This window comes from Hemicordylus capensis, chromosome 1 (assembly GCF_027244095.1).
Source record: "Hemicordylus capensis ecotype Gifberg chromosome 1, rHemCap1.1.pri, whole genome shotgun sequence".
NCBI classification, from domain to species: domain Eukaryota; kingdom Metazoa; phylum Chordata; class Lepidosauria; order Squamata; family Cordylidae; genus Hemicordylus; species Hemicordylus capensis.
This window is the reverse complement of record NC_069657.1, coordinates 281,439,082-281,462,289: the sequence shown is the minus strand read 5'-3', so window position 1 is coordinate 281,462,289 and position 23,208 is coordinate 281,439,082. Positions and strand designations below refer to the sequence as shown.

At 43.7% G+C, this 23,208-nt stretch overlaps 1 protein-coding gene and 1 long non-coding RNA gene across 4 annotated transcripts in view; one reads left to right on the top strand and one right to left on the bottom strand.

The window, feature by feature from the left end:
• The window catches only part of GRHL1 (grainyhead like transcription factor 1), an 82,646-nt gene that overhangs the window by 43,024 nt on the left and 16,414 nt on the right, over nt 1-23,208 (top strand). For 2 of the 3 annotated variants that reach the window (XR_008313772.1, XM_053285704.1), the window contains exons 9-11: nt 17,639-17,797; nt 20,078-20,165; nt 20,945-21,084. Coding sequence is in view for 2 of the 3 variants with exons in the window: in XM_053285704.1 (XP_053141679.1) it covers nt 17,639-17,797; nt 20,078-20,165; nt 20,945-21,084 (387 nt within the window). In the remaining variant the exon portion in view is untranslated. The remainder of the gene's footprint in view (nt 1-17,638; nt 17,798-20,077; nt 20,166-20,944; nt 21,085-23,208) is intronic. The other variant, XM_053285705.1, reaches the window with a different exon arrangement.
• LOC128340521 (uncharacterized) overlaps nt 17,224-23,208 on the bottom strand; it is a 28,804-nt gene continuing 22,819 nt past the window's right edge. Inside the window, exons 4-5 of the long non-coding RNA XR_008313773.1 lie at nt 21,047-21,482; nt 17,224-17,962 (exon numbers count right to left, since the gene is read on the bottom strand). This is a non-coding gene — a long non-coding RNA (uncharacterized LOC128340521). The remainder of the gene's footprint in view (nt 17,963-21,046; nt 21,483-23,208) is intronic.

Sequence of the window (23,208 nt, the reverse complement as noted above, 5' to 3'; positions counted from 1 at the left end):
ACAGAGACTAGGCTGGTCTTGCGGTAGCAAGCATGACTTGTCCCCCTAGCTAAGCAGGGTCCACCCTGGTTGCATTTGAAGGGGAGACAACATGTGTGAGCACTGTAAGATACTCCCCTCAGAAGATGGAGCCGCTCTGGGAAGAGCAGAAGGTTCCAAGTTCCCTCCCTGGCAGCATCTCCAAGATAGGGCTGAGAGAGATTCCTGCCTGCAGCCTTGGAGAAGCTGCTGCCAGTCTGTGAAGACAATACTGAGCTAGATAGATGAATGGTCTGACACACTATACGGCAGCTTCCTATGTTCTTAGGCTGCGCTGGGGGCAGAAGGTATAAGCCCTTGCTTAGTGGACAAAAGTGCATCTTTTAAAAGTGGTGGCTCTTTAGTATTTAGCAGGGTGTGGAGCACTTGGAGATAATTAATCGTCAGTCCCTATTCAACTCAGCACAGCATCCCTTCCAATCACTTGCTGGTATAACTGTATGCCCATCCATTCAGGAGATATAAAAGGGCTAGGGAAAGGGCAGACTCCTCCACATGGAGGTGGGATGATGATCCAAGGAGGGGCTTCAGTTTGAGAAATTTTTGTAAAGTTCTGGCTTGAAACAAACCAGGTTTCACCATTTTAAGCCATTTTTTTACAATTCAACAAAGATCAGGAGGTTGACCAATTCCCTTCAAATTCACTACAGGGGGTGCTGACCTCCTTCCCCACACGTGTGGCAAGTTTCAAGGCTCTAGTCTAGGACCAACTGGTGATTTTTGGTGACCCCCCCCCCAGTTTTCCAATTAACCACTGTGGGGGGGGGGGGTGGAGTCGCGATTCGGACTCTGAATATGATCTGACATCACTGGAGCCCATAGAATCCAAATCAGATATTGTCAAATTTGGATTGAGTTGAATCTGAATCTTCTGAACACACACAGGACTAGCACATAGAATGGTACTGATAAGGATCAGGCAAGAGAAAGAAGGGGATCTGCTAGATCCAATCTACCCTCCTTCTCCTTCCTTCCTTATTCTGCTCTAAGCCGTGTTGGCACATCTAGATGACCTATGCAATGGCCCAATCAGGGAGTAGGGGTGTGCACGGAACCACCAACTGCGGTCCGGCGCTGGGTGGGGGGGTTTCTTTAAGAGCGGCGGGAGGGTTTACTTACCCCTCCCGCCGCTTTCCCGCTTGGCGCCCGTAATCTTTAGAATAATTAGGGCGGCAGGACACCAGCCACCCCCGCGGGCCCCCCACGACTGGATTAGGGGCCAAATCGGCCCAAACTACTGCTGCCGCTGCTGCCAACCACCCACCCAACCGCCCAACACAAGGCCCAATTTCGGGCCAAGGAAGCCACCCCCCACACGGCCGATGACGGGCCGAATCGGCCCAAACTACAGCCGACGACGACGACCACCCGCCCGCCCTCCCAGCCGCCCGAGTCCTCACCACAACAGGGCCTGCATCAGTCTGGCCGATCAGGGCCCCACAATTCAAAAAGGAGAGGAGCTCGCAAACAGAGCTCCTCTCTCTGCAAAGTCTCGGCCCAAACTGGGGCTTTGGGCGCAAAGGATGCCTGGGAGTTCTGACGCTCCTTTTTAAATGGCCTCTGGACCGGTCCGGGCCCATCCCTATCAGGGAGTGGGAAGGGTTTCTTCCCATGGTTCTCTCTAGCCATTGCATATTCCTTGTTCATGCCTACACAATTCTTTGCACAGTTTCACCTCTGTGATACTCAGGAGAGGCTATTAGGCTCTCCCCTGCAGTCTTACCGACAGATATTACTACTATGTGTGGAGAGGGAGGAAAGCCCATGATCACTTAGCAAAGTTCTTGCTGACAGAGCATAAGAACTAATGGCAAGGCAACAGAGAGGGCACAGCTGCTCCTTTTCAGCTGTTATGCTGTTACTGGAAGCAAAGAGTGAGTTCTTGCCTTGTCAGACCGCAGCAGTCTGATATGAAAAAGGCTTGTTTTTCTCCCACTAGTTGGGCTATTGCTGAAAACATCTTATTAGGAAGGAAGTCTAATGTGGTTTGTCTTCCTGTGCAATGTAAAAAGACCAGAGTACTCTGCCAAGGTTCATCGTGTAGCATGAGGAAGATGCGAGAACGTCTCTAAACTTCTTCAGTGCTGGAAGTAGTTCAGATCATTGAACTACTTGCTTTATTCTTTGAGTTTGTATTGTTGACTAAGCTTGATTTCCTCATCCTGACAAGTAGCAAAGAGATCTTGACACATCAGGAAGGTGCCATAGCTGAATTGTAGAGCACCTGCTTTGTATGCAGAAGGGTCCAGATTCGGGCCCAGGTTCACTTCCTGGCATCTCCAGGTAGGGCTGGTCAAGACTCCTGCCTGAAACCTCAGAGAGCCACTGCCAGTCGGTGTAGAGACAATACTGAGCTAGACAGACCCGAGGGTGATCTGACTTGGTATAAGGGAGCTTCCTAAGTTCCTATGAGTTGAGATAGAATGATCACCTATAGTCTGCTTGATGTTTTACTAATGACATGGATGCACTAATGATCTAAAGTGGAACATGAAAAGCTCATCATAGCTTTCGTGAAACTGGGTCTTGTATTATGGTGACTAACAGTGTAAGAGGTCAGCCTGGAAGAATTCAAAACTCTCCATGGCCATTATCTCCTGGGTGGCCTTCATCAAACCTCTGTTCTCTTTGTCAGTCCCAGTTTCTCCATCTGTGACATGAGGATATCAGCCCTGGCCTACTTTATGGGGTTTCTGTGAGGATTGCGGAAAGAATGTGTGAGATATTCCAAACCTCTTATAACACTATAGATGTGAAGAGTTTCTGCTCCACATGCACAGGAACAAGTAGGGATGTGTAGAAAGGTTTGCGGTTGGAATGTTCTGACTGCAAACCGACCATTTCGAGTGTTGTGAGCTTGGAACAGAACACCTTTCAAACAAAGGGTGTTCATTTGGAACCCTGTTCCAACGCTGAACCCTCAAAACATTTCTAGTGCAATTGGCGCTCCAAACTCCAAAATGGCGCTCCTCTGGCCTTTGTGCACTTGTGGTAGCCATTTGCGTAGTCAGCAGCACCACGCAAATGGCCGCCACACAAGTGCAGAGGCCAGAATAGCGCCATTTTGGAGTTCAAAATGGTGTTTGGAACATTCTGAGTTGGAATGGGGTAATTCTGTCAGAACAACTGGCATGACCCCTGCTAACTTGGCAAAGAGGCACCTTTTAATGTGGTTGATTCTCTTTATTTAGCAGGGGGAGAGTAACTGGCCCTATCCACCCCCAGCACAGTCCCTCCAGTGACTGTTGCTGGTGTCATGTTTATTTTTCAATTGTGAGCCCTTTGGGGACAGGGATCCATCTTATTTATTTATTATTTTTCTGTGTAAACCACCCTGAGCCGTTTTTGGAAGGGCGGTGTAGAAATCGAATTAATAATAATAAAAATTAATAACCGCTTGTTCCAACAGAATGATCCGGGAATTCTGTATTCCATTCCAAGCTTGGAATGGTACGCAAAATCTGTTCTATGCACATTGCTAAGAACAAGCTTGTGTCTGACTGAACTTCAAGGGACCAAATAAAATAAAATTCCTCCAAGCTAGTGGCCTCTTCTACATGAGTTTTCTTTGTTCTCTGTTTGGGAATATATGGCTTTTGCTAAATTTATCCTTTGAAGAAAGTGCACTGACTTCTGTAACTTGTCCCTGAGGCCATTTTGTGTTGCATGATATTAAAGTATTAAGTTAATAGAACTTCCATTTAACATTGACCTTAAGTTGGATTTTCTTAGGCTGTGACATGTCACTGTAAGATGCCATCCTTATGAAGTATTAGTTATGCATAAAACAAGGCATTGCCATCTTTTGGTTTTAAGATTCCAGTTTGGTGCAATGGGGAAATGACTTGATTAGCAAGCCAGAGGTTGCCAGTTCGATCTGCGCTGGTATGTTTCCCAAACTATGGGAAACACCTATATCGGGCAGCAGTGATATAGGAAGATGCTGAAAGGCAAGACTGTGCGGGAGGAGGCAATGGTAAACCCTTCCTGTATTCTACCAAAGACAACTACAGGGCTCTGTAGTTGCCAGGAGTCAACACCGACTCGACGGCACACTTTACTTTACCTTTTAAGGCTGTTTTGAAGGCATGGATATTAAGAATAAAAGTTAAACCCTTGGCCCAGATAGCTTCCCCTCCCCATCACTTCTCTGGCTCAGTTTGAATGATGTTCCATCTTCTACAGCTCCGTGATCCAATATTCCTCAAACTTATAACTATATTAATTGCCTTGTGTTGTTTCATGCCTTCCCTTCATTATTTCTTGGTAAATTTCAGTGGTTGTCATACTGCTGAAACATGCCTTGTAACAGAGTGCTCAAGAACACACAAACTTACAAAATTGTTCCAATGAAGTTGCATAATGTACAGTTGTTGGGAAATAATGGCTGTCCATCATGCAACTGTGTTTGCACAAGAGTGCTCTTGCACACTTGTACACATTTCAATGTGGAATTGAAAGTGACCATTCACCTGTTGTTCAGTCATTTTTGTATGTACAAATTCATCACTATTATTACCCCATTATTTTTGTTACGGTTTTATTCCTGCATTGCCAAATAAGGATGTACATGAATTGATTTTTTAAATTTGACTTGTGCCCAAATTGAATCACCCCTGATTTGTTTTGTGTCCAAATCTGTCACCCCGAATCACCCCAGATTCGATTTTGATTTGATCCAGATTTGGATCAATTCGGAACACTTATAAAGGTCCCTGGGGCACCACATTTGGGTGGTGGGTAGGTCCCCATGGGTGTCACCTATCACCCAGATTTCAAGGCAGTAGGGCACTTGGTTGATTTTTAATGATTTTTAAAAACGTTTTACTGATTTTGTATATTTACACCATAGGAAATAATGGGGATTTGAAGCTGCCCCATCAAGGATCCCCAGCTTCCCCCCCCCAATAAGCTAAGCTCTAGCCCTTGTAGAAATGGAATTATTGAGCAAAATGTGTGGTCACTATTTTTAAAGTGTTTGGATTCTTTGGTGTATAATAACTTTTCTTCATAATGAATCCCTATGAGGATTCATTGTACATGGTCATTTCTTCTGTACATTTTGTTCATTATTCACTGTCATTGAACAGTGCGAACCGTCAACTGCCATGTGCCACACACCCCACCTTCAAGGCAGACACCTCCCTACTTGCAAGGCAGTGGGGTACTCTCATTTTTTTAGGAATATTGGATTCTTTGGTGTCTAATAACTTTTCCTCATAAGGAATCCCTATGAAGATTCATTATATCCCACCATTTCTTCTGTTCATTTTGACGGTCATTGGACAGTGCCAAGGGTCAACTGCTGTGTGTCAACTCCCCCGCCCCCAAACACACACACTGGGGTACTCAGTTTATTTTTTAGGAATTTTTGAAACGTTTAGATTCTTGGGAGTCTTCATTACACACCTTCATGTATTCTGTTCATTTTGACCCCACTGCTATGGGGGTGGGGAATTAGTGGCATCCCATGTGCCAACTACCCCCCAGCCTGCAAGCCACTGGGTACTCAGTTTATATTTTAGGAATTTTTGAGGTGTTTAGACTTTTTGGTGTGTAATGAATCCTCATAGGGATTCATTATGAGGAAAGTTTATTAGGCACCAAAGAGTCTAAACACTTGAAAAAATTCCTAGAACATAAACTGAGTAGTACCCCACTGCCTTGAGGGTGGGAGGGGGGTGTAGTTGGCACATGGCAGTTAACAGCTGGCACTGTCCAAAGACAGTCAAAATGAATAGAAGAAATGAAGGTGTCACAATCCCCCGAGACAGCGCTCCCTGCTGAGATACGATCCTCTCCATCTCTGGCAATTTTCAAAAAACACCTGAAAACCCATCTTTTCACCCAAGATGAAAACCTTCCTAAATTTTAGGGGGTTTTAATATTTAAAATTAAAAACCCAATTTTGGGATTTTAATCACTATAATTGTTTAATTGTTTTAAATGCTTTTAAATTGTTAATTGTTATATTGTTTTTAATTTGTGTTAGCTCTTTACTGTTTTAGTGGTTTGTTTTAATTGTAAACCACCCTGAGCCATTTTGGAAGGGCAGTATACAAATCAAATCAATCAATCAATCAAATAAGTAAATAATCCTCATAGGGATTCATTGAGGAAAAGTTGTTATACACCAAATAATCCAAACACTTGAAAAATAGTGACCATACATTTTGCTCTATAACTCTACTTCTACAAGGACTAGAGCTTAGCTTTTTTTAAAAAAATAAAAAAAAAGAAAGCTGGGAATCTGGGGAAATTGATAGGAGGAATACGAATCTTGAACCAATTCAAATAGAATCTGGTGTGATTCAATTTGGATTCAAATCTAGCCAATGGACCACAGGGGCGATTTGTTCTGTCTCCAAATCACCCAAATTAGCTAGATTTGGGTACAAATCGATTTGTACCCGAATCGATTCGACATCCCTATTGCCGAAAAAAATTAATGAAGGGTTGATTTCATTTATATATGGATGCATTTTACCACTACAGTAGTGTGGTGCTGAATTTCAAGATTCATTTTTTAATATTATTTTATTTGGGTATATTTGACTACAATACCAGACTAATACAATATACTTTTTATTCGCGTGAGACTTAAGATAAGTTGCAGTAAGTTTTTGCATTTCTCTGAGTGGCTTTTAAGTAACTGAATGCTCTGTGGATTTGAAAGATTGTCTGAGCAACAGTTTTGCTTAAAAGCAGTTCCATTTGCTATTTTAAGACTTTAGGGATCACACACAAAAAGAGAGAATTTCTCTGGACATGATCTTATGTTCTGTAGTTGATTTCAGAAATTGTAGCCTGTCTGGGTTACCTCCTTTGCTCTTGTGCCAGGCATACTTGTGCCTGAAAACCTAATGCTTGAAAGTGTGCAACCTTTAAGAAATTGATTGGATTAATAAGTGGTATAATTGTATGTTTCATTCCAAGGGCCACTCATGCCAAGAACACCAAAAACAGTACTGATGAAAATCTGCTGAAAATCTGATTTAGACAATCAACTTTTCCCACCCTTCCCATGTGCAAAAATAGCTTGACGGCCTTGTCGTAATTGCTTTTAGTAGACCTACTGATGATTCATTATTTCCTTCTTGCCTATCTGCATTTGATAATTTTTTTTTTTTAAAGTGGGGGTGTAGTGTTGGGTCCTGCATTCACTGTACTCTTGAATGCCAAATGGCTGGGGAGAAGGGAGGTTTAGAGTATATAAACAGGGGATGTCAAAAGGTAAATGATTAATCAGGCAAACATTGTTTTAAGTTGATTAATCGACTGAAACTAAATTAGTGTTAAATATTACCGAAGTATAGGTGCCTTTTGAGATATTGAAGAAGGTGCAAGAGAAGCAGCAATTTAAGAGCCAAAAGCTTACTAGTCGTTGTGAAAGGGAAAGGCCATTTTTACTGTCTTCTTTTTCATTCCCTGACAGTAACACCAAAATAGCCTCAAATCTGAGCAAGTGTTCAAGTAACTCTCAGCACCACCAATTAAACTTTGGCCTCCACTATTAATCAGCTAAAGCCACACAGCCCAGTCCTGTGCATGTTTACTCATGAGTAAGTCTCAGCGTTCAATGGGGCTTCCTCTCAAGCAAATTGCATGGGAGTGTGCTGTTGGTTGAACAACCTCTTGAATAAAGCTTGCAGCTTCATAGGAACAAATCCAGTCATGTTTAGAGAAAGAACACCCATGAATCATTGCTTTCTCTGTGTTGCATGAAAGAATCTTTAATAGGTACAGGTAGAAACTTTAAGACTGTTGTCTGTCAGTTGCTATAAACTCCACTTGCTGTAGATACTAGGTCTACTTTGTAGACCATTATATTGTTCATTTCTTATTTCTCACCTGTGTACTTACTATCATTTGCATTGCTATTGTTGTTACTCATCATTCCAGTAACTTGGGTTGCATCACTCAGTTAATTGTCAACTGATCTTGAACCTTTCATAATTGTGCCACAGTGTAACTATTCCACTGGACAGGCTTAAATACACTCTCCCCCTCCACCCCCTAGTTTGTGAAATAATGATCCACATCATTCCTGTGTGTGGAGGAAAAAACCCACAAACACATCCATCAGTGCTGGTGTCAGACCCATGTAAAGCCTCACCCAAGTGCTGTTGTGGGTGATGTTTGTTTATCTAGCATCCAGTACAGTCATCACTGTTGTCGCATCATTGGATTGGGATGAGTGCATTGCATTCTGGGTGAACGATGATGGTGGGCACCAGCAGCACAGTTGCCTACAAGTGCCCAGGGTCACCTCTGCCACAAAGGTAAACTCCACCAGGTTTGAGGGGAAGCTTACTTTTGGGAGATGGTAACAGAGGGGGAGTGCTCCCCCATGGCTGCCATCTCTTTTCACCAGTGCCTGAATAGCTTCTGGACCCTTTGGCCCTAGACCAGGTCTGCTCAACTTAGGCCCTCTTGGGCGCTTTCCAGATTAGCCACTCAACAGCAGCAAAATGCTTCTGTTCAGGCAAATCACAATCAAAACGTAAATAGCAAAGCACCCAGCAGAGCGGTCTCGCGAAAACAAACAACTCGAAAAAACAGCAACTTCTTTATGACAGATATACGATGTCATAGCACTATATCGCAGCGATTACATTTGAAACAAGGCATTGGAAATATGAACGGCACCCTGCTGTCAGCGTAGGGACTGCGGTTTCACAACACAGGAAGTGTGGAAGCACACTTCAGAGAGATGTCCTGTCCCTGTTGCAAGGTCTAATCTGGAAAGTACCCTGCAGATGTTGGCCTACAACTCCCATAATCCCTGGCTATTGGCCACTGTGACAGGAGATAATGCGCACGCAAAGGACTCCTGGGAGGTTTTTTAAGCAACGTCGGGGAAGGAGCGGCAGAGAGGTGTTCTGCCGCCCCAACAACTGTGAAAATTACGGCGACAGATCGGGAAAGCGGCGGGAGGGGTAAGTAAACCCTCCCGCCGCTCTTAAAGGTACCCCCCACCCCCAAACCGGACCACCCAGGTCCGGACCGGTCCGGAGGCTTTTTGAATGGCCTCCGGACCCGTCCGGGCCCATCCCTACAACTCAGATGACCACAGTGGGCGGTGAGGCTTGTAGTGAAGAAGACACTCTCTTAAATACCCAGGGCCTAAGCCGTTTAGGGCTTTATAAGTTATAACTAGCACTTTGTATTTTGCCCAGAAACCTATTGGCAGCCAGTGAAGCTCCATCAGCAGAGGAGTTTTGGGATAGTCATGAAGTTCCAACTGAACTTCAAAAGCAAGGAAATTCTATGGTGCATTATGTTCACACCATGAAGGTCTGAGACCTGATGTCCAGTCTGAAATATTGTACTGGCCTACAAAATCACAGCCATAGAAACTCAATGTGGCCAGCTCCTCCATGCTCCTATGCACTACCTTCATAGGATGGTGACAACAGCAAAAACTGTGGATTAGTATTACAGCTATGTTTAGAAGAATTTTGTAACATGGGCCCCTGAGCATATGGTGAGCACTGTTACCTCAGTAACTACAATCGGCACAATTAGTAAAAGAGAATTAATGGAGGACTCATTGTATGGATATGAAGAGAACAGACTTACAGTCTTGCCTTGAAGAAAATATTTTCCATCAGAAATGTATGTGGATATGAATTATCCCCCCCACACACACACACCTCTGTAGTTTACCTAGTAGATCCCAGCAAACCATTAGAGGAGGCTAACCAGCCTGTTTCTAGTGGCTCTTTTTAGATTGCTACACATGTAGCAGTTCCATTTGCCACATAAAGGGTGGAGTTACCTCAGTCCTTGGAGCACCTGACTAGGACAATTTGTGTATATTGCAACAGAATACTTTACCTCCATGATCTTAAAATATATCACCCACTGAGGAGGACGTCTTGTGTCTGCTTTGGATTTTTAATTGAATAATGTCTGCTCCTGATGAGAGACTAGGAAAGCTGCTGTTTGAAAAGCACTAGACTGTCTGGCTGCTGCATTTGCCATTTCTTGGGGACACAAAACAAGACTTTCAGCACACCTTAATTTGGATTATCTAGAAGATCTGAGAATAAAATAAGAGGGTTGGTTTCCTGTTAGTCTTCCAGTAGGCATTTTCGCAGGGAAGAACTGGCTTACTGTAGGCGAATGTGTCACGTAACTTGTTTTCCTTCTCTTTTCTCACCATCCCCCACCTTAAAAAAACACCACCACCAAAACCTTCCAGTTCCTGCTCACCTCTCTGGAGACTGAAACCAAATTATTCTCTGTGATGGATAGATAGTTTTAGCAGTACGAATGCTCCCTGCTGGCTGAAGATGCAGTTTTAACTGTTTTTTGTAGTCTCTTATAGACTTCCATAAAGGCAATAATGATGTTTGCAAGCTTTAACATTTCTCAGAAATTTTTGAAAATTATGTAAATACAACAACTTATAAATTTTTACCACACTTTAGACCAGGCCTGCTCAACTTAGCCGCCCCCCAGCTGTTTTTGGACTACAACTCCCATAATCCCCAGCCACAGTGGCCAATAGCCAGGGATTATGGGAATTTGTAGGCCAACATCTGCAGGAGGACCAAAGTTGAGCAGCCTTTCTTTAGACAACAGAATTGTCTTACATACCAGAAGAGGAAACTCTCAGTGGGTGGTACCTTTCTGCTTTTGGCCTTCAGAGGCCCAGGAGCAAAATTGTGCAGTTATGGACATTGATATTGTGCGATATTTGTTTAACATATTTTATACCGCCCAAAACTTATGTCTTTGGGTGGTTTACGACAAAGCAAAATAAATGTCAACAGAAAAAGTAAAAACATTACAACAATTTAAAATTTCAAAACTGTATTTTGAAAACATGCTTCAGCTATTGCCATGACACAGGAAATGACCTCCGTCATCTTAACAGAGGCATAAATGTGTTGGGGGAAGAGAGCAGCAGGGCTCAAGCCCCCTCTGGGATTTTCTGGAGGGGCATTCCCCACCTCCGGGCCTCCAGATAGCACCTGCCTGTTCACAGACTGCCAGCTGCATCAGTCAGTCAGTCCCTGTCTCTCTTCTGGAGTCTCTTCTTCATCAGGACTCTACTGGAATCTCTCTGAGACATGTTGCTGTCGTTCGTATGTGTGTGCATGCGTTTGTGCATGTGTGTGTGTTTTAAGGTAACACTGGAGACTCTTCAGTCTTTATCTATGAAGAATTAAGGGAGGGGGAGGGGGAGCCGGTGGGTGGAGGGAAGGAAAGATTGACGGGACTAGTCAATGGATTGCTGAAGAATCCATCTACCAGTTTTGACCTCAGAAGGCCCGTCCTGCCTGCGAGAGAAACGTGTTTTTTTCCCCCCTGCTTGGGGAAGAAGAATTTGCACTCTCTCAGACAGCACCATTTAGAAGAAATACATTCAGCAGTGTAGAAGAATTCTAACAGTGTGTACAACAATGTGTTGCTTTTCTGTTCTTTGGTGCTTTCTCTGGCTAGCTGTAACAAATTGGTTTTAATTCATATAATATAGCAGAGATATTTTTTTTTTAAATGTGCAACCAGATGCAGAGTGCTGGTCCAGGGGGAAAAATGTGTAGAAGAAGGAGCATTTGTGCAGTTTAAAAATTCAACCTGTGCAAAAGTTGTATTGTTAGCTGATGTAAAAAGTGACTAATAAGAGTGTGAAAGGTGAGTGATAGTCCAGGTTCCTCTCTAACCCCAAACTCTGATACTGCAAGCAGGTTCACTACCATGAGGGAATATCTCATGCTAAAGTGTAGAAGATTATGCTTAAGGATGCTTATGCAAACTTATTTCCTTGATCTGTGTATCGATATCCAAATCTTATGAGATTCTCTGAACATCGGCAGAGTTTATTCCTAATAATCGGAATGCATGGGGATGTTGTAGCAGTGCACATTGTGCATGCAAATTATAATCACATATGATTATGCAATCCTAATCCCCCCCCCTTTTAAAGACATGTAATGGCCTTACATTGGTGTGGGGAGTTTTGGGCTTCAGTCTGTGGGTATAGGACTATGTATATATATGGTATATATGGGTATATATGGTATAGGACTATGGATGGGAGTTAAGCGGACTTCATGGTTATACAGACCAATACGCTTGCAATCTTTCTCAGGTTTGCCTCCCCCACCCCCCGGAAAGTCCACACTCCTGAATCTTAACATATCTGCAGGTTCCTTGCAAGGAATGGTTGACTTCCAGGTATCCTGGCACAGCACTTGGTATTGGACTTGGACTTAAACTCAGAGGCAGACTGGTAGCCAGTGCAGTGGTTGTGGTAATGAGGTTATATGCTTCAGAAGGGCTCACTGCTGATCCCTCGAGACCACCTCTGTGCCCATTGTCTTCTGCTGTCCAGCACTACTCATCACACTGTCTGCAGCATTCTTGACTAGCTGCTGCCTGATGTAGAGGGCATGGCAGTAATCCAGTTGTGATTCCACCAAGGCAATTCCTCCTTGCAGGGAGGAATCAGCGTGGTTGGGCAGCTGCCAAGGATCTACATTGGGTATCCACAGGGAATTTTGTGTGTTTGGGGGTGGAGTATATACATAATTAATATAAGAAACTGCTGCTCCACATTAATCTGGCTGTTAATAGAAGGGGCAACTGCCCCCTTTGTCCCCCACTGAAGATGCCCATGAGCCTAGGGCCCTCAGGAGGGCTCTCTGCTGATCCCTCGAGACTACCTCTGTGCCCGTTGTCTTCATGTGATGGTGGCAGAGCGACTCTTTTGGGGGCCCCTACAGGTCAGAGGGAGTCCTCTGAAACCTGGAGGTGGCCCTGCCTCCTTGAGTGGCAACCATTTCTTTGATCCATTCCTACAATAGAACAGAGGATCTACCTTGTATACTTCTGAGCAAATACCCAAAACTATTCTGATCTGCCTGATGGGTGAGAGTCTCATTAGGACTGTGCATGAGTAACAAAGTTAGAAAATTGATGCATGCCCATACCTGCCCTAATGCAAGAGCGGTCACCACCTTTTAAGAATTTGCATTGTAAGCAGAAAATATTTCTCAGAAACCAACTTTAATATAGCCAAGAATGCGGAAGTTCTCTCCAAACGAAACGTAGAATGGAACAGGAATCTTGCTCTACAAGCTGAAGATGCCCAACAACTTTTGTGGTCACAAAGTTCTTCTGGCTCTTTGGGGTGGGGACATAGCTGACTCAGTCCCTCACCCTTGTTTATCTTTTCAGACACAGAGTCAAGACTTCTTTCCTGATCTAAAGAAACCAAACTTTGCATTTGGGTGAAGAGTGATCCATGCCAAATGGGGCTTTCAAATGGTCTTTAGGAAAGGATTAAAGCATTGGTGTAGAACTATGGGGGAAAGAATGTATCTGAAATGAGGCTCTGCTAGTAGAGAAAAAAGCAACTATGGATCTTTTTTGAGCCAAACATTTTCAGCCATTCGAGCACTAAATGATTTATTGATGTCAGGGCTGCACAATTTTTGGCTCTCCTACAGATGTTGGACTACATACCCCATCATCCCTGACTATTGGTCACTGTCACTGGGAATGATGGGAGTTGTAGTCTGAAACCAGCTGGAGGGCCAAAGTCGTGCAGCCCTGGACTAGGTTCTGAACGTTAATGGTACCACATTAAGTTGGTATTGTTTGTTTAGAAAGAATACTAGTTTAATGTGACGCCAATGTGAAAGCAGTCTAAGCGTTTGAAAATGTTTGGCATAGGAGTTAGATTCCCCCCTCCCCGTATATACCTGCATGGTGAGGCTCTAATGCTGAGCCCAAAGCCCTTTTTGTATCTCATTGAGTTTTCACTGCCCACAATGGTTGTCTAGAGTGATTCTGCTATTATTAGTATATGAGAACTGAAGGAGGGGCTTTGGGATCAAGCTCCTATATCCATTTCGTCCATCATCCTGCTTCCAACAGTGGCCAGTCAGATGCCTCTGGGAAGCCCAATAGTGAAGGTAATAGTACATCCCTGCTGCTAGGCCCCCACCATCTGGTATTCAGAGGTATGTTGCCATAAAATGGAGGCTCTGTTTTGCTCTCATGGGTATGGTCAGCCTATACTAGCACCCATTGTGTGAGCAGAAGCGTGTGCATACACATCTTCTCCCTCGCCTATCCACTGCGCCATTCCATCCCTGCAAGAAGATCTGCAGTGTCTCAAGACATGTGATTTTTAAATAGCCTATTCGGGAGTGGTTTGGATATTCTGCTCCCCCTTGTGGCCCTGGGGATGAAGTGGCATGCCGGGTTGTGGGGAGGTGTGAGCACACACGTTCCTCCTCATGCAGTGGGCACTGGTATTATCTGAACCAACCCATGGCTAATAGCACGGATCAATCTATCCTGAACTATTTTAATCCCCTTTACTCTTTAATCCCCCTATCACTGCAGCTGGGAGTAGAAAATTCCACATGTTTGTATTTTGTGACGGAATCTTTTCTTTTGACTGCCACAAATTGCCTGCCAATCTGTTTCAATGGTGACTCCCCCCAAGTTTGGATGACTCCCAAATTCTAGAGTTGCTGCTGACACCTTGCTGCCTGCTTAAATAAAAGTTGTCAGGCTGTTCTAACCACCAGCTGTAACAAGATTTTTCTAACAAGGTGGCAGGAAATATTATGTAGCTTCATGTTTGACTTCCTCTTTTGATTAAAAGCTTTGATTAGCAAAAACCTGCTTTTAGAAAATAAAGGATATGAAAAACTAGTGAGCTAATAAGACAAGTATCAGGCAAGGGTGGTTTCAGTTGTTATATGGTTCCTTTACAGGAGGAGAATTCTCCCTGGAGGGATTAATATAAAACCTGCATGTAAATCAGGACTGTCAAACATAAGACACTCTGGGAGGGGCAAGGGATGGCCTATGGCAGGGATTCTCAACACTGGGTCCCCAGGTGTCATTGGACTTCAACTCCCATAATCCCCAGGCCCAGTGGCCTTTGGCTGGGGATTATGGGAGATGAAGTCCAATAACATCTGGGGACCCAACGTTGAGAATCCCTGGCCTATGGTATCTCTGCCACAGTTCACTTGAATTACTGAACCATTCCAAGCCAGGGGCAGCCCTTCCATGAGGCAGAGTAAGGCGATCACCACCGGCACAGGCACGAGGAAGGATGCAGGGGTGGCAAGAATGGACTCCTCCCCCATGATGGGTGCCACCTCATGGGCCTCCTACTGACTGCTGCTACCATACTTTCTCACCCCACTGGGACATATTGTTGTTTGTTTCCTCTTCTTTGCTCAGCTGGGGTGTCCCTCTTTTTTTGCCTCTTCTCCCCCGCATCAGCCAAGTGAGGCTAGGAATCGTTCTGCCACCATTGTCTGAGAGTGCTTGTGTGTCACCACTGCTGCCTCAGCAGCAAGCCCTGAGAATGCTGGGCACTTGCTTGTTGATGGGGGGCGGGGGGGGGCGGCAGCAATATACTGTCCTTCGCCTTGGGCAGCAAAATGTCTTAGACCACCCTTCCACCCCTGGAAGAAGCAACACCTTGGATCGATCAAAGGGGGCTGACTTGGGAAAGCTGATGTGACCTCTCCCCACACATCCTCATTAGATTAGCAGCATAAGTGTCAAGATGAATAGAGCAGAGTGGGCCCAGTAGAGACTGGAATTGGCACTTTGCATCTGTTTACTGGCAAGGGTGAAGGCTGTAGAGTGGTCGGTGGTGGCCTGTAGAGAAACAGGCTTGGGACAGTTCGGACAAATGTCTCCCAGCTCATCCTTAAACACTAAGGAGAGTGGGCCTACTCGCTCCTCACCCTCTCATCTGGTTCACCATCTCACTCATGAGAGTGGTGCTTTCATCCGCATTTCTCCTAAATGTACAGATTAACTTAATTTGAACCAGCCAAGGGATGTTTGGGCTGGCAGGACTGGGGGAGGTGAGGCTGCTATTAGGCTTGCTATGTGAGTATATTTTTTGCTGACAAGCAGTGCCCTGTAGGTAGGAAGAGGCTTATATGGCAGGAAGTTGCTGGGCTTGAGGCCGGGGAGGGGATTGGCGATTAGGTGGAGTGGTGGTGTTGATGTAGGGATTGTGGGGGGTGAGATCCCTCCCACCGTGTGGGAGACATGCAGCTGGGGTAGGAATGTGAGGGGCATTTGGATACTAATCACACTGGCCCAACTGCTATGCACCCTTCAAAACTGGCATGTTTTCAATAGAATATATTGGGTATGATCTGTGGCGGCTGGTATGGGCAGGTTGGTGGGAGGCAGTGATCGGGTGAGGCTCATTCTCGCTTCTCTGGGCCCATCCCAGCTGCCTCTCTCCCCCATGCCATGCTCAGCTGCAGCATTAACCCTTTGCACATGGGCTGGCCATTTGTCCAGTTTCCCAACCCAGGGAGTGGCCAGCCTGTGTGCAAAGGGTTAATGCTGCTGCTGGGCATGGTGAGGGAGAGAGAGGCAGCCAAGAATGAGCCTCATTTGTTATTGCCACCACCCAATCCACTCATGCCGGCTGCCACTGGGTGTGATCCCTCAGCTAGATAGGGAGACCCCCAGCTGGTTTTAGCTTGATGCTCCTGGTGTAGATGATCATATGTGAATTTTATTGTTGTATTTGTTGTTGTGTATTCTTAATTTTTGAGGTGCCCTGTGAGGTTTTTACCCAAATGGCATGTGGAAATAAATAAATAGTAACATGCTACGATCTCACATATGGGAGTGTGGGTTGAGGAGGGTTGCTGCACGTTGAATGGTCTGCGAAGTTGCAGTTGGTTGTGGCTTCCCATTACATGTATAGTGTGCGTGCAAGTTTGTAGACAAAGTAAAAACATATATTATGTAGTATTGTTGCATATTACTTACACATGGGCTTCCTAGTTATTCTTAACTGGAATAACCACTTGACTGGAATAACTGGAAGAATGAATTATTCTTAACCGGAAGTGTACCACTTCTGGGCTACAATATTGTCTTTCATTTTTGCAGCTTTTCTCATTATAAAGATAACCTTTTCTTTAGCTTTGAAATTACTTCTCTCTCTCTCTCAGCTATGAAACCTCATTAGTTTTTTCCCCATTTTGTTAATATGTCTAAAAGCTTTCATGGTGCTGCATACACAAAAGAGATAATTACAGGGAAGAGGACTTTAGAATTGCTAGAATTGCTATGTTCCACTAGGTGTCTCTCATTCACTGTTGATAATTTTTAAATTTTAGCAGTGTTTTGGAGAAAAGCAACATTTAGGTAAGATGCAAAGCAGATTGAATGATATATTTTATTGAAATAACAGTGTCACATTTAACCTTTATATCTCTTGGCTAGACAAAGTGCACTCTAACCACTACACCACGCTGGCTCTTTAATAAGTTTAATAAGTCCTGGGTACACATAGCTAATTGAATGTAGCTGAATGTATGGAACCCTCCTTCCATACCTGGACCTCCTTGCTTCATTGCAGAGGGATCATGAGCATAGTGTTTGCGGACCATGGTCGTCAGCGTACAAAGGGCATAACCAAAGTTGGCCCTTTGGGATGAAATCCATCAAAGACAATAAAGAGGAGACTGCAAGATATCTGATTTGCTTAGTACTGATGGTCTGTCTGTCTTGCCCAACAAAGTGTTCTTCAGTGCTGCTTCTTATGGAAATCTGTTGCTTGGTTTGGTTGCAGGTCTTCATTGCTGTAAACTGCCTCAGTACAGACTTCTCTTCCCAGAAAGGTGTCAAAGGACTTCCTCTGAATCTTCAGATTGACACCTACAGCTACAACAACAGGAGCAACAAGCCTGTCCACAGAGCTTACTGCCAGATTAAAGTCTTTTGTGACAAGGTAAAGCCTCGTGTCTGTACACTTGTGGTCTTAGAAATATTATCTCTCCCAAGTCTTATGGTTCCATCCAATATATAGTTTTGCCAGTCAGCTGTTGGATGTTACCGTGATCTTTGCGACTGGATTAATACAGTGCTATTTCCCAACTTGATGGGGAGAGATTACCTGAAAAAGAAAGCCAAGTCTGAAAACCAGTATCAATGTGCACACACGTACTAAGCTGAAATTGTACTAATACTATTCTGTGTATTTTCCATTTCAAATGGGAAAAAATGTACACAGACATGCATTTCTCTTCTTCTTCCTCTTCCTCTTCTTTTTCTTTCTTTCCAAAGTGAGATTCTTTAATAAAATTGCCAACCAAGTTAAAGGAATAGTTTTGCTGGCTGCTTCAAAAATTGTACCAATTCAAGTTAATTATCTGTGTCCTATCACTGAAATTTTGCTGCTTAAAAAAACAAACCAACAACCTCATGAGCATTGCAAACCTTGCTGTGGCCATATGAAAATATTGAAGCTGCTTTATAGTGGGTCAGAGCATTGATCCATCTAGCTCAGTGTTGTCTACACTGACTGGCAGCAGCTCTTCAAGGCTTCAAAGACAGAGGGCTCTTTCCCAGTCCCACCAGGGACTGAACCTGGACCTTTGGCATGTGTTCTCTACCCCTAAACTAGCCCCTCTCCTGCTGTGAGCTAGTTTAGGATTATGCATGGACAATTTATTCTGTGCAACTTTTTGAAATAAATGGAATCTAAAATGCAACTAACTCCTGATCAAGAGGGAGTCCGATGTTTGTGTCATTTCTCAGCTTTTAAGGAAAACTGTGTGCTTTGTTGAGTTTGTATGCTTGACTGTCGTCCTAGTTATAGAAACATCAAGAGTCACATCTGCATGGAACAGTCATTCTGCCTCACTGATTCTGCCCCTATTCATCACCACCACCACCTTCATGCTAAATACCATTAGTAAGGTATTAGAGAACAAGGCCCATCTGTGTTAGCTTAGCTTTGTTAATCAAGGCTGCTCACTTTTGAGAGAAACAATAAAACCGAGGCCAAGCTGATCTGTTGCAGTTCAAACCTCAGCACTCTTGATCTGCTTACCAGAGGCAGGCTTGAATCTTTTCAATTTGGGATTCTGTGACCAATGTCTTTGCCTGCTGTACTCCAGTCATTTAACCTGCTTGAACTTGTTACCTCCATATGCCTTGATAGCCAGGTACTTAGAAGGAAATATAAGCAATTGCTTAGGCTCGCTCTCTCTGTGTACATATGTATGCATCATCCAACTTCTTACTTGGAGAAGGAAAGGGAAATTTTCTCAAGATTATTTCTCCTTTTCCCTGTAAGTTCTTGTCCTGCATAATTCGCATGTGCCAAGAAAGTACAGGAATTATTGTAAGTGAGCAGCCCATTTGATTATCACATCTGAAAAGTGCAGATATTTCCATGTTACTGAATATACTTGTGTGGGAAGTCACATCCTGTCATGGTTTTCCTGTGCGGGAAAACTGCGTTCATCTGCAGATTATCATATGTAAAGTGTTCTTTAGAAGTGACATTTTTTGCCAAACCTGAGTACATTCTTCTCTCATTTTCTGAAGGAGACAAATTGGTTTATTCCATAGTAAGTGTGTTTCTCTGTGTGGATCTAATGGTTCATGTAACTGCTTAAAACTAATATTTTGCTCTCTTAATATTTTGCCCCTCATGCTGTGGCAGGAGCGACACTAAAATTTTGCTGACATTCAGAACTTATTTTTACCTGAATGTCATAAAAGCAAGTGTAATCACTGAAGATCTGTATTCTGTTGTAATATACATTTTCAATATCTTGCCCAAAATATAAGGCTGAATCCTAAGCTTGCACTCCTATGATTGTGGCTCTCCTTCTAAGAATAGAAGAAGCTTCTTTTCATGGAGCACAAGATTAAGTCTTGGTCTGCCATCAGAAACTTTTAACTGGTTCTAAAATGCCAACACAAATTAAATTGGCTGAGAGGTGCTGCAATATTTCCCCCCTTATAGTAGAATGGCTGCAAAGATTGTGGGTGCTAACTGTGACACCACATAATAGTGTCCCTGCTTCAAAGAAACATGCTTGCAAATGGTGCGTTCTCTTAATTTTGAAGTTTGTGTGGGCCAGGGAGCTGACTTGGTGAAGAGGGTACAGCTTGACTGACTTCCAGAACTTCTGACTTGGCAGGAGCCAGGTTGCTCAACTCACAAAGCAGAAAAAGCAAGCACCTGAAAGTATTATTTCCTCTGCTTATCTGACAGGGAGCAGAGAGGAAGATCAGGGATGAGGAACGAAAGCAAAGCAAAAGAAAAGGCAAGTGCACTGACCCCAGCTCCCAGCTGAATGCCTGTAAGTAGAAAATATTGTGCCATCTAAATTAGAGGAACATTTCAACTAATCTTATTTGAAATGTAACGGGTGATGTAAAACGCCTCCACTTTTAAAGGGGAGGCAAACGTGCTAACTCTGGAAAACAATAAGGCTGATGTTTTAACCGTAGCTTCTATTTAAAAGCATGTCTCCTTTTAGCCCTATGCTAAAGTGGACGTGTTTGGCTTGGGGAAAGAGGATGATCAGGCAAGGAAACTTTTGTCTGGGTTCACCAAGGGAAGCAGTGCCACCTGACAAACAGTGACGGTCTCTGACTACTCTTCTAGAGGAGGTGGCAGGGGCAGCAGTGTGACTTTTGAACAGCAATCTTTAAATTCATTTTTTTGAAATGGCAATTTAATGCCTTGGAGTGCCACAATGTAGTTGTTCCATTATTAAATACAATTAAGAAGCACTCCTGTTACTGCATCAGTATCCTGCTTATGGTCCCAGCATCACCCTCAAGATGGCATTCAGCATATGGTTAAATAATCAAAAACTCAAATGGGGTAAAAAACCCAAAAACTTCTCTGTAATGAAGGTTTCATGGGGTAAATGTAATGGGCTGCTGAACTTGTAATAAAATAAACATTGATGTCTTGAGGGTGTTGATGGGGCAAGTCTTGAATCATCCCAAGATCTCTATACTATTTCGTTCAGCTTGGCAAGAAGCCTTAAAACAGACCTTTAATGTTGGGTTTGTTAAAGAGAGAGTCAGTGAGTGAGACTCTAATAATCTCCTTTTTTTCTTTAAACAGTTTCTGATGTCAAAGTACCCCTACTTCCCTCCCACAAGCGAACCGACATCACTATATTTAAGCCACTTATGGATCTTGATACTCAGCCTGTTCTCTTTATACCTGATGTTCATTATTCTAATCTTCAGCGTGGAGCTCACGTATGATTCCTCTGTTACTTCTATTTGGGGAATGGAGGGTGGGGGAAAGAGAGTGCTATTCTTTGCTCTGGCTGCAGGCAGCAACTGAGAGCGGTTCCTTTAAGTCTTTCTACTTGTAGACTTCTACGTAGGCAGTTGTTTGGGTTACAGATGTGTTTCCTTAATGTTTTAATGCCTGTGGTGATGATACTTCAATTTCTCAGCATGAAAACTGCAATTTCATGTCTCTGGGAAAGTTTATTCCACCCCGTACTGCTACTGTGTCATATGCAATGTCAAAATCCATTCCAATGCATTTGTCAGTCAATATTTGGAGTGCAGAAGTTGAGTTCTTATTCAGAAATCTTTCAAACCACCTCCTACATTCTCGTAGCTGAAACAAAAGACAATGTAATGGCCTGCAAGCAAAAAGAAAAAGAAAAGGTAAACCAGAGTAGCAGTCAATAATATGTTTTGTTTATTTTATGTAGCTTTAAATGCTTCTGTCCCACCCTTTCCACCACATCGGGCCTTCAAGGTTGAATAAAATTCAATTAAAAACCTATGAAAATGTCACAGCAAACAAATTAAAAATAATATATCATATATTCCAAAGCCCATAAAATAGAGATAAAGAGACATTAAAATTAAAGTCCAGTTGACATAGTATACCTGGACTTCCAAAAAGCTTTTGACAAAGTTCCTCATCAAAGACTCCTGAGGAAACTTAGCGGTCATGGGATAAGGGGACAAGTACATGTGTGGATTGCTAACTGGTTGAAAGACAGGAAACAGAGGGTAGGTATAAATGGAGATTTTTCACAATGGAGGGAAGTAAGAAGGGAGTCCCCCAGGGATCTGTACTGGGACCAGTGCTTTTTAATTTATTCACAAATGATCTAGAAGCAGGAGTAAGCAGCGAAGTGGCCAGATTTGCAGATGATACCAAACTCTTTTGGGTAGTGAAATCCAAAATAGATTGTGAAGAGCTCCAAAGGGATCTCTCCAAACTGGGGGAGTGGGTGACAAAGTGGCAAATGCAGTTCAATGTTGGCAAGTGTAAAGTGATGCACATTGGGACAAAAAACCCCAACTTCAAGTATACGTTGATGGGATCTGAGCTGTCGGTGACTGACCAGGAGAGGGATCTTGGGGTGGCGGTGGGCAGCTCGTTGAAAGTGTCGACTCAATGTGCAGCAGCTGTGAAAAAGGCCAATTCCATACTAGGGATCATTAGGAAGGGGGTTGAAAATAAAACTGCTAATATTATAATGCCTTTATACAAAACTATGGTGCAACCACACTTGGAGTACTGTGTACAATTCTGGTCACCACATCTTAAGAAGGACATTGTAGAACTGGAAACGGTGCAGAAGAGGGCAACCAAGATGATCAGGGGCCTAGAGCACCTTTTTTATGAGGCAAGACTACAACACCAGGGGCTCTTTAGTTTAGAAAAAAAGACAACTGTAGGGAGACATGATAGAGGTCTATAAAAACATGCATGGTGTGGAGAAAATGGATAGAGAGAAATTCTTCTCCCTCTCCCATAACACTAGAACCAGGGGTCATCCCATGAAATTTATTGCCAGGAAATCTAGGACCAACAAACGGAAATCCTTTTTCACACAACACATAATCAACTTGTGGAATTCTCTACCACAAGATGTGGTGACAGCCAACAACCTGGATGGCTTTAAGAAGGATTTGGATAACTTCATGGAGGAGAGGTCTATCAACGGCTACTAGTCGGAGGGCTGTGGGCCACCTCCAGCCACAAAGGCAGGATGCCTCTGAGTACCAGTTGCAGGGGAGTAACAGCAGGAGAGAGGGCATGCCCTCAACTCCTGCCTGTGGCTTCCAGCGGCATCTGGTGGGCCACTGTGCGAAACAGGATGCTGGACTAGATGGGCCTTGGGCCTGATCCAGCAGGGCTGTTCTTATGTTCTGTTCTTAAAGTGAATCAATATTATTTACCATTAAAGGCTCTGGGTACCAGGACAGTTTTAACTCGGTACCTAAAGAATAGCCGTGTTGGCACCTGGCAAATATTTTGGGCAGGGGCGTAACTAGGTTGGAGTGGGCCCTGAGACAAGATTCTTAAATGGGCCCCCCTGCCAAGAAATTTTTTAATAATAATAATAA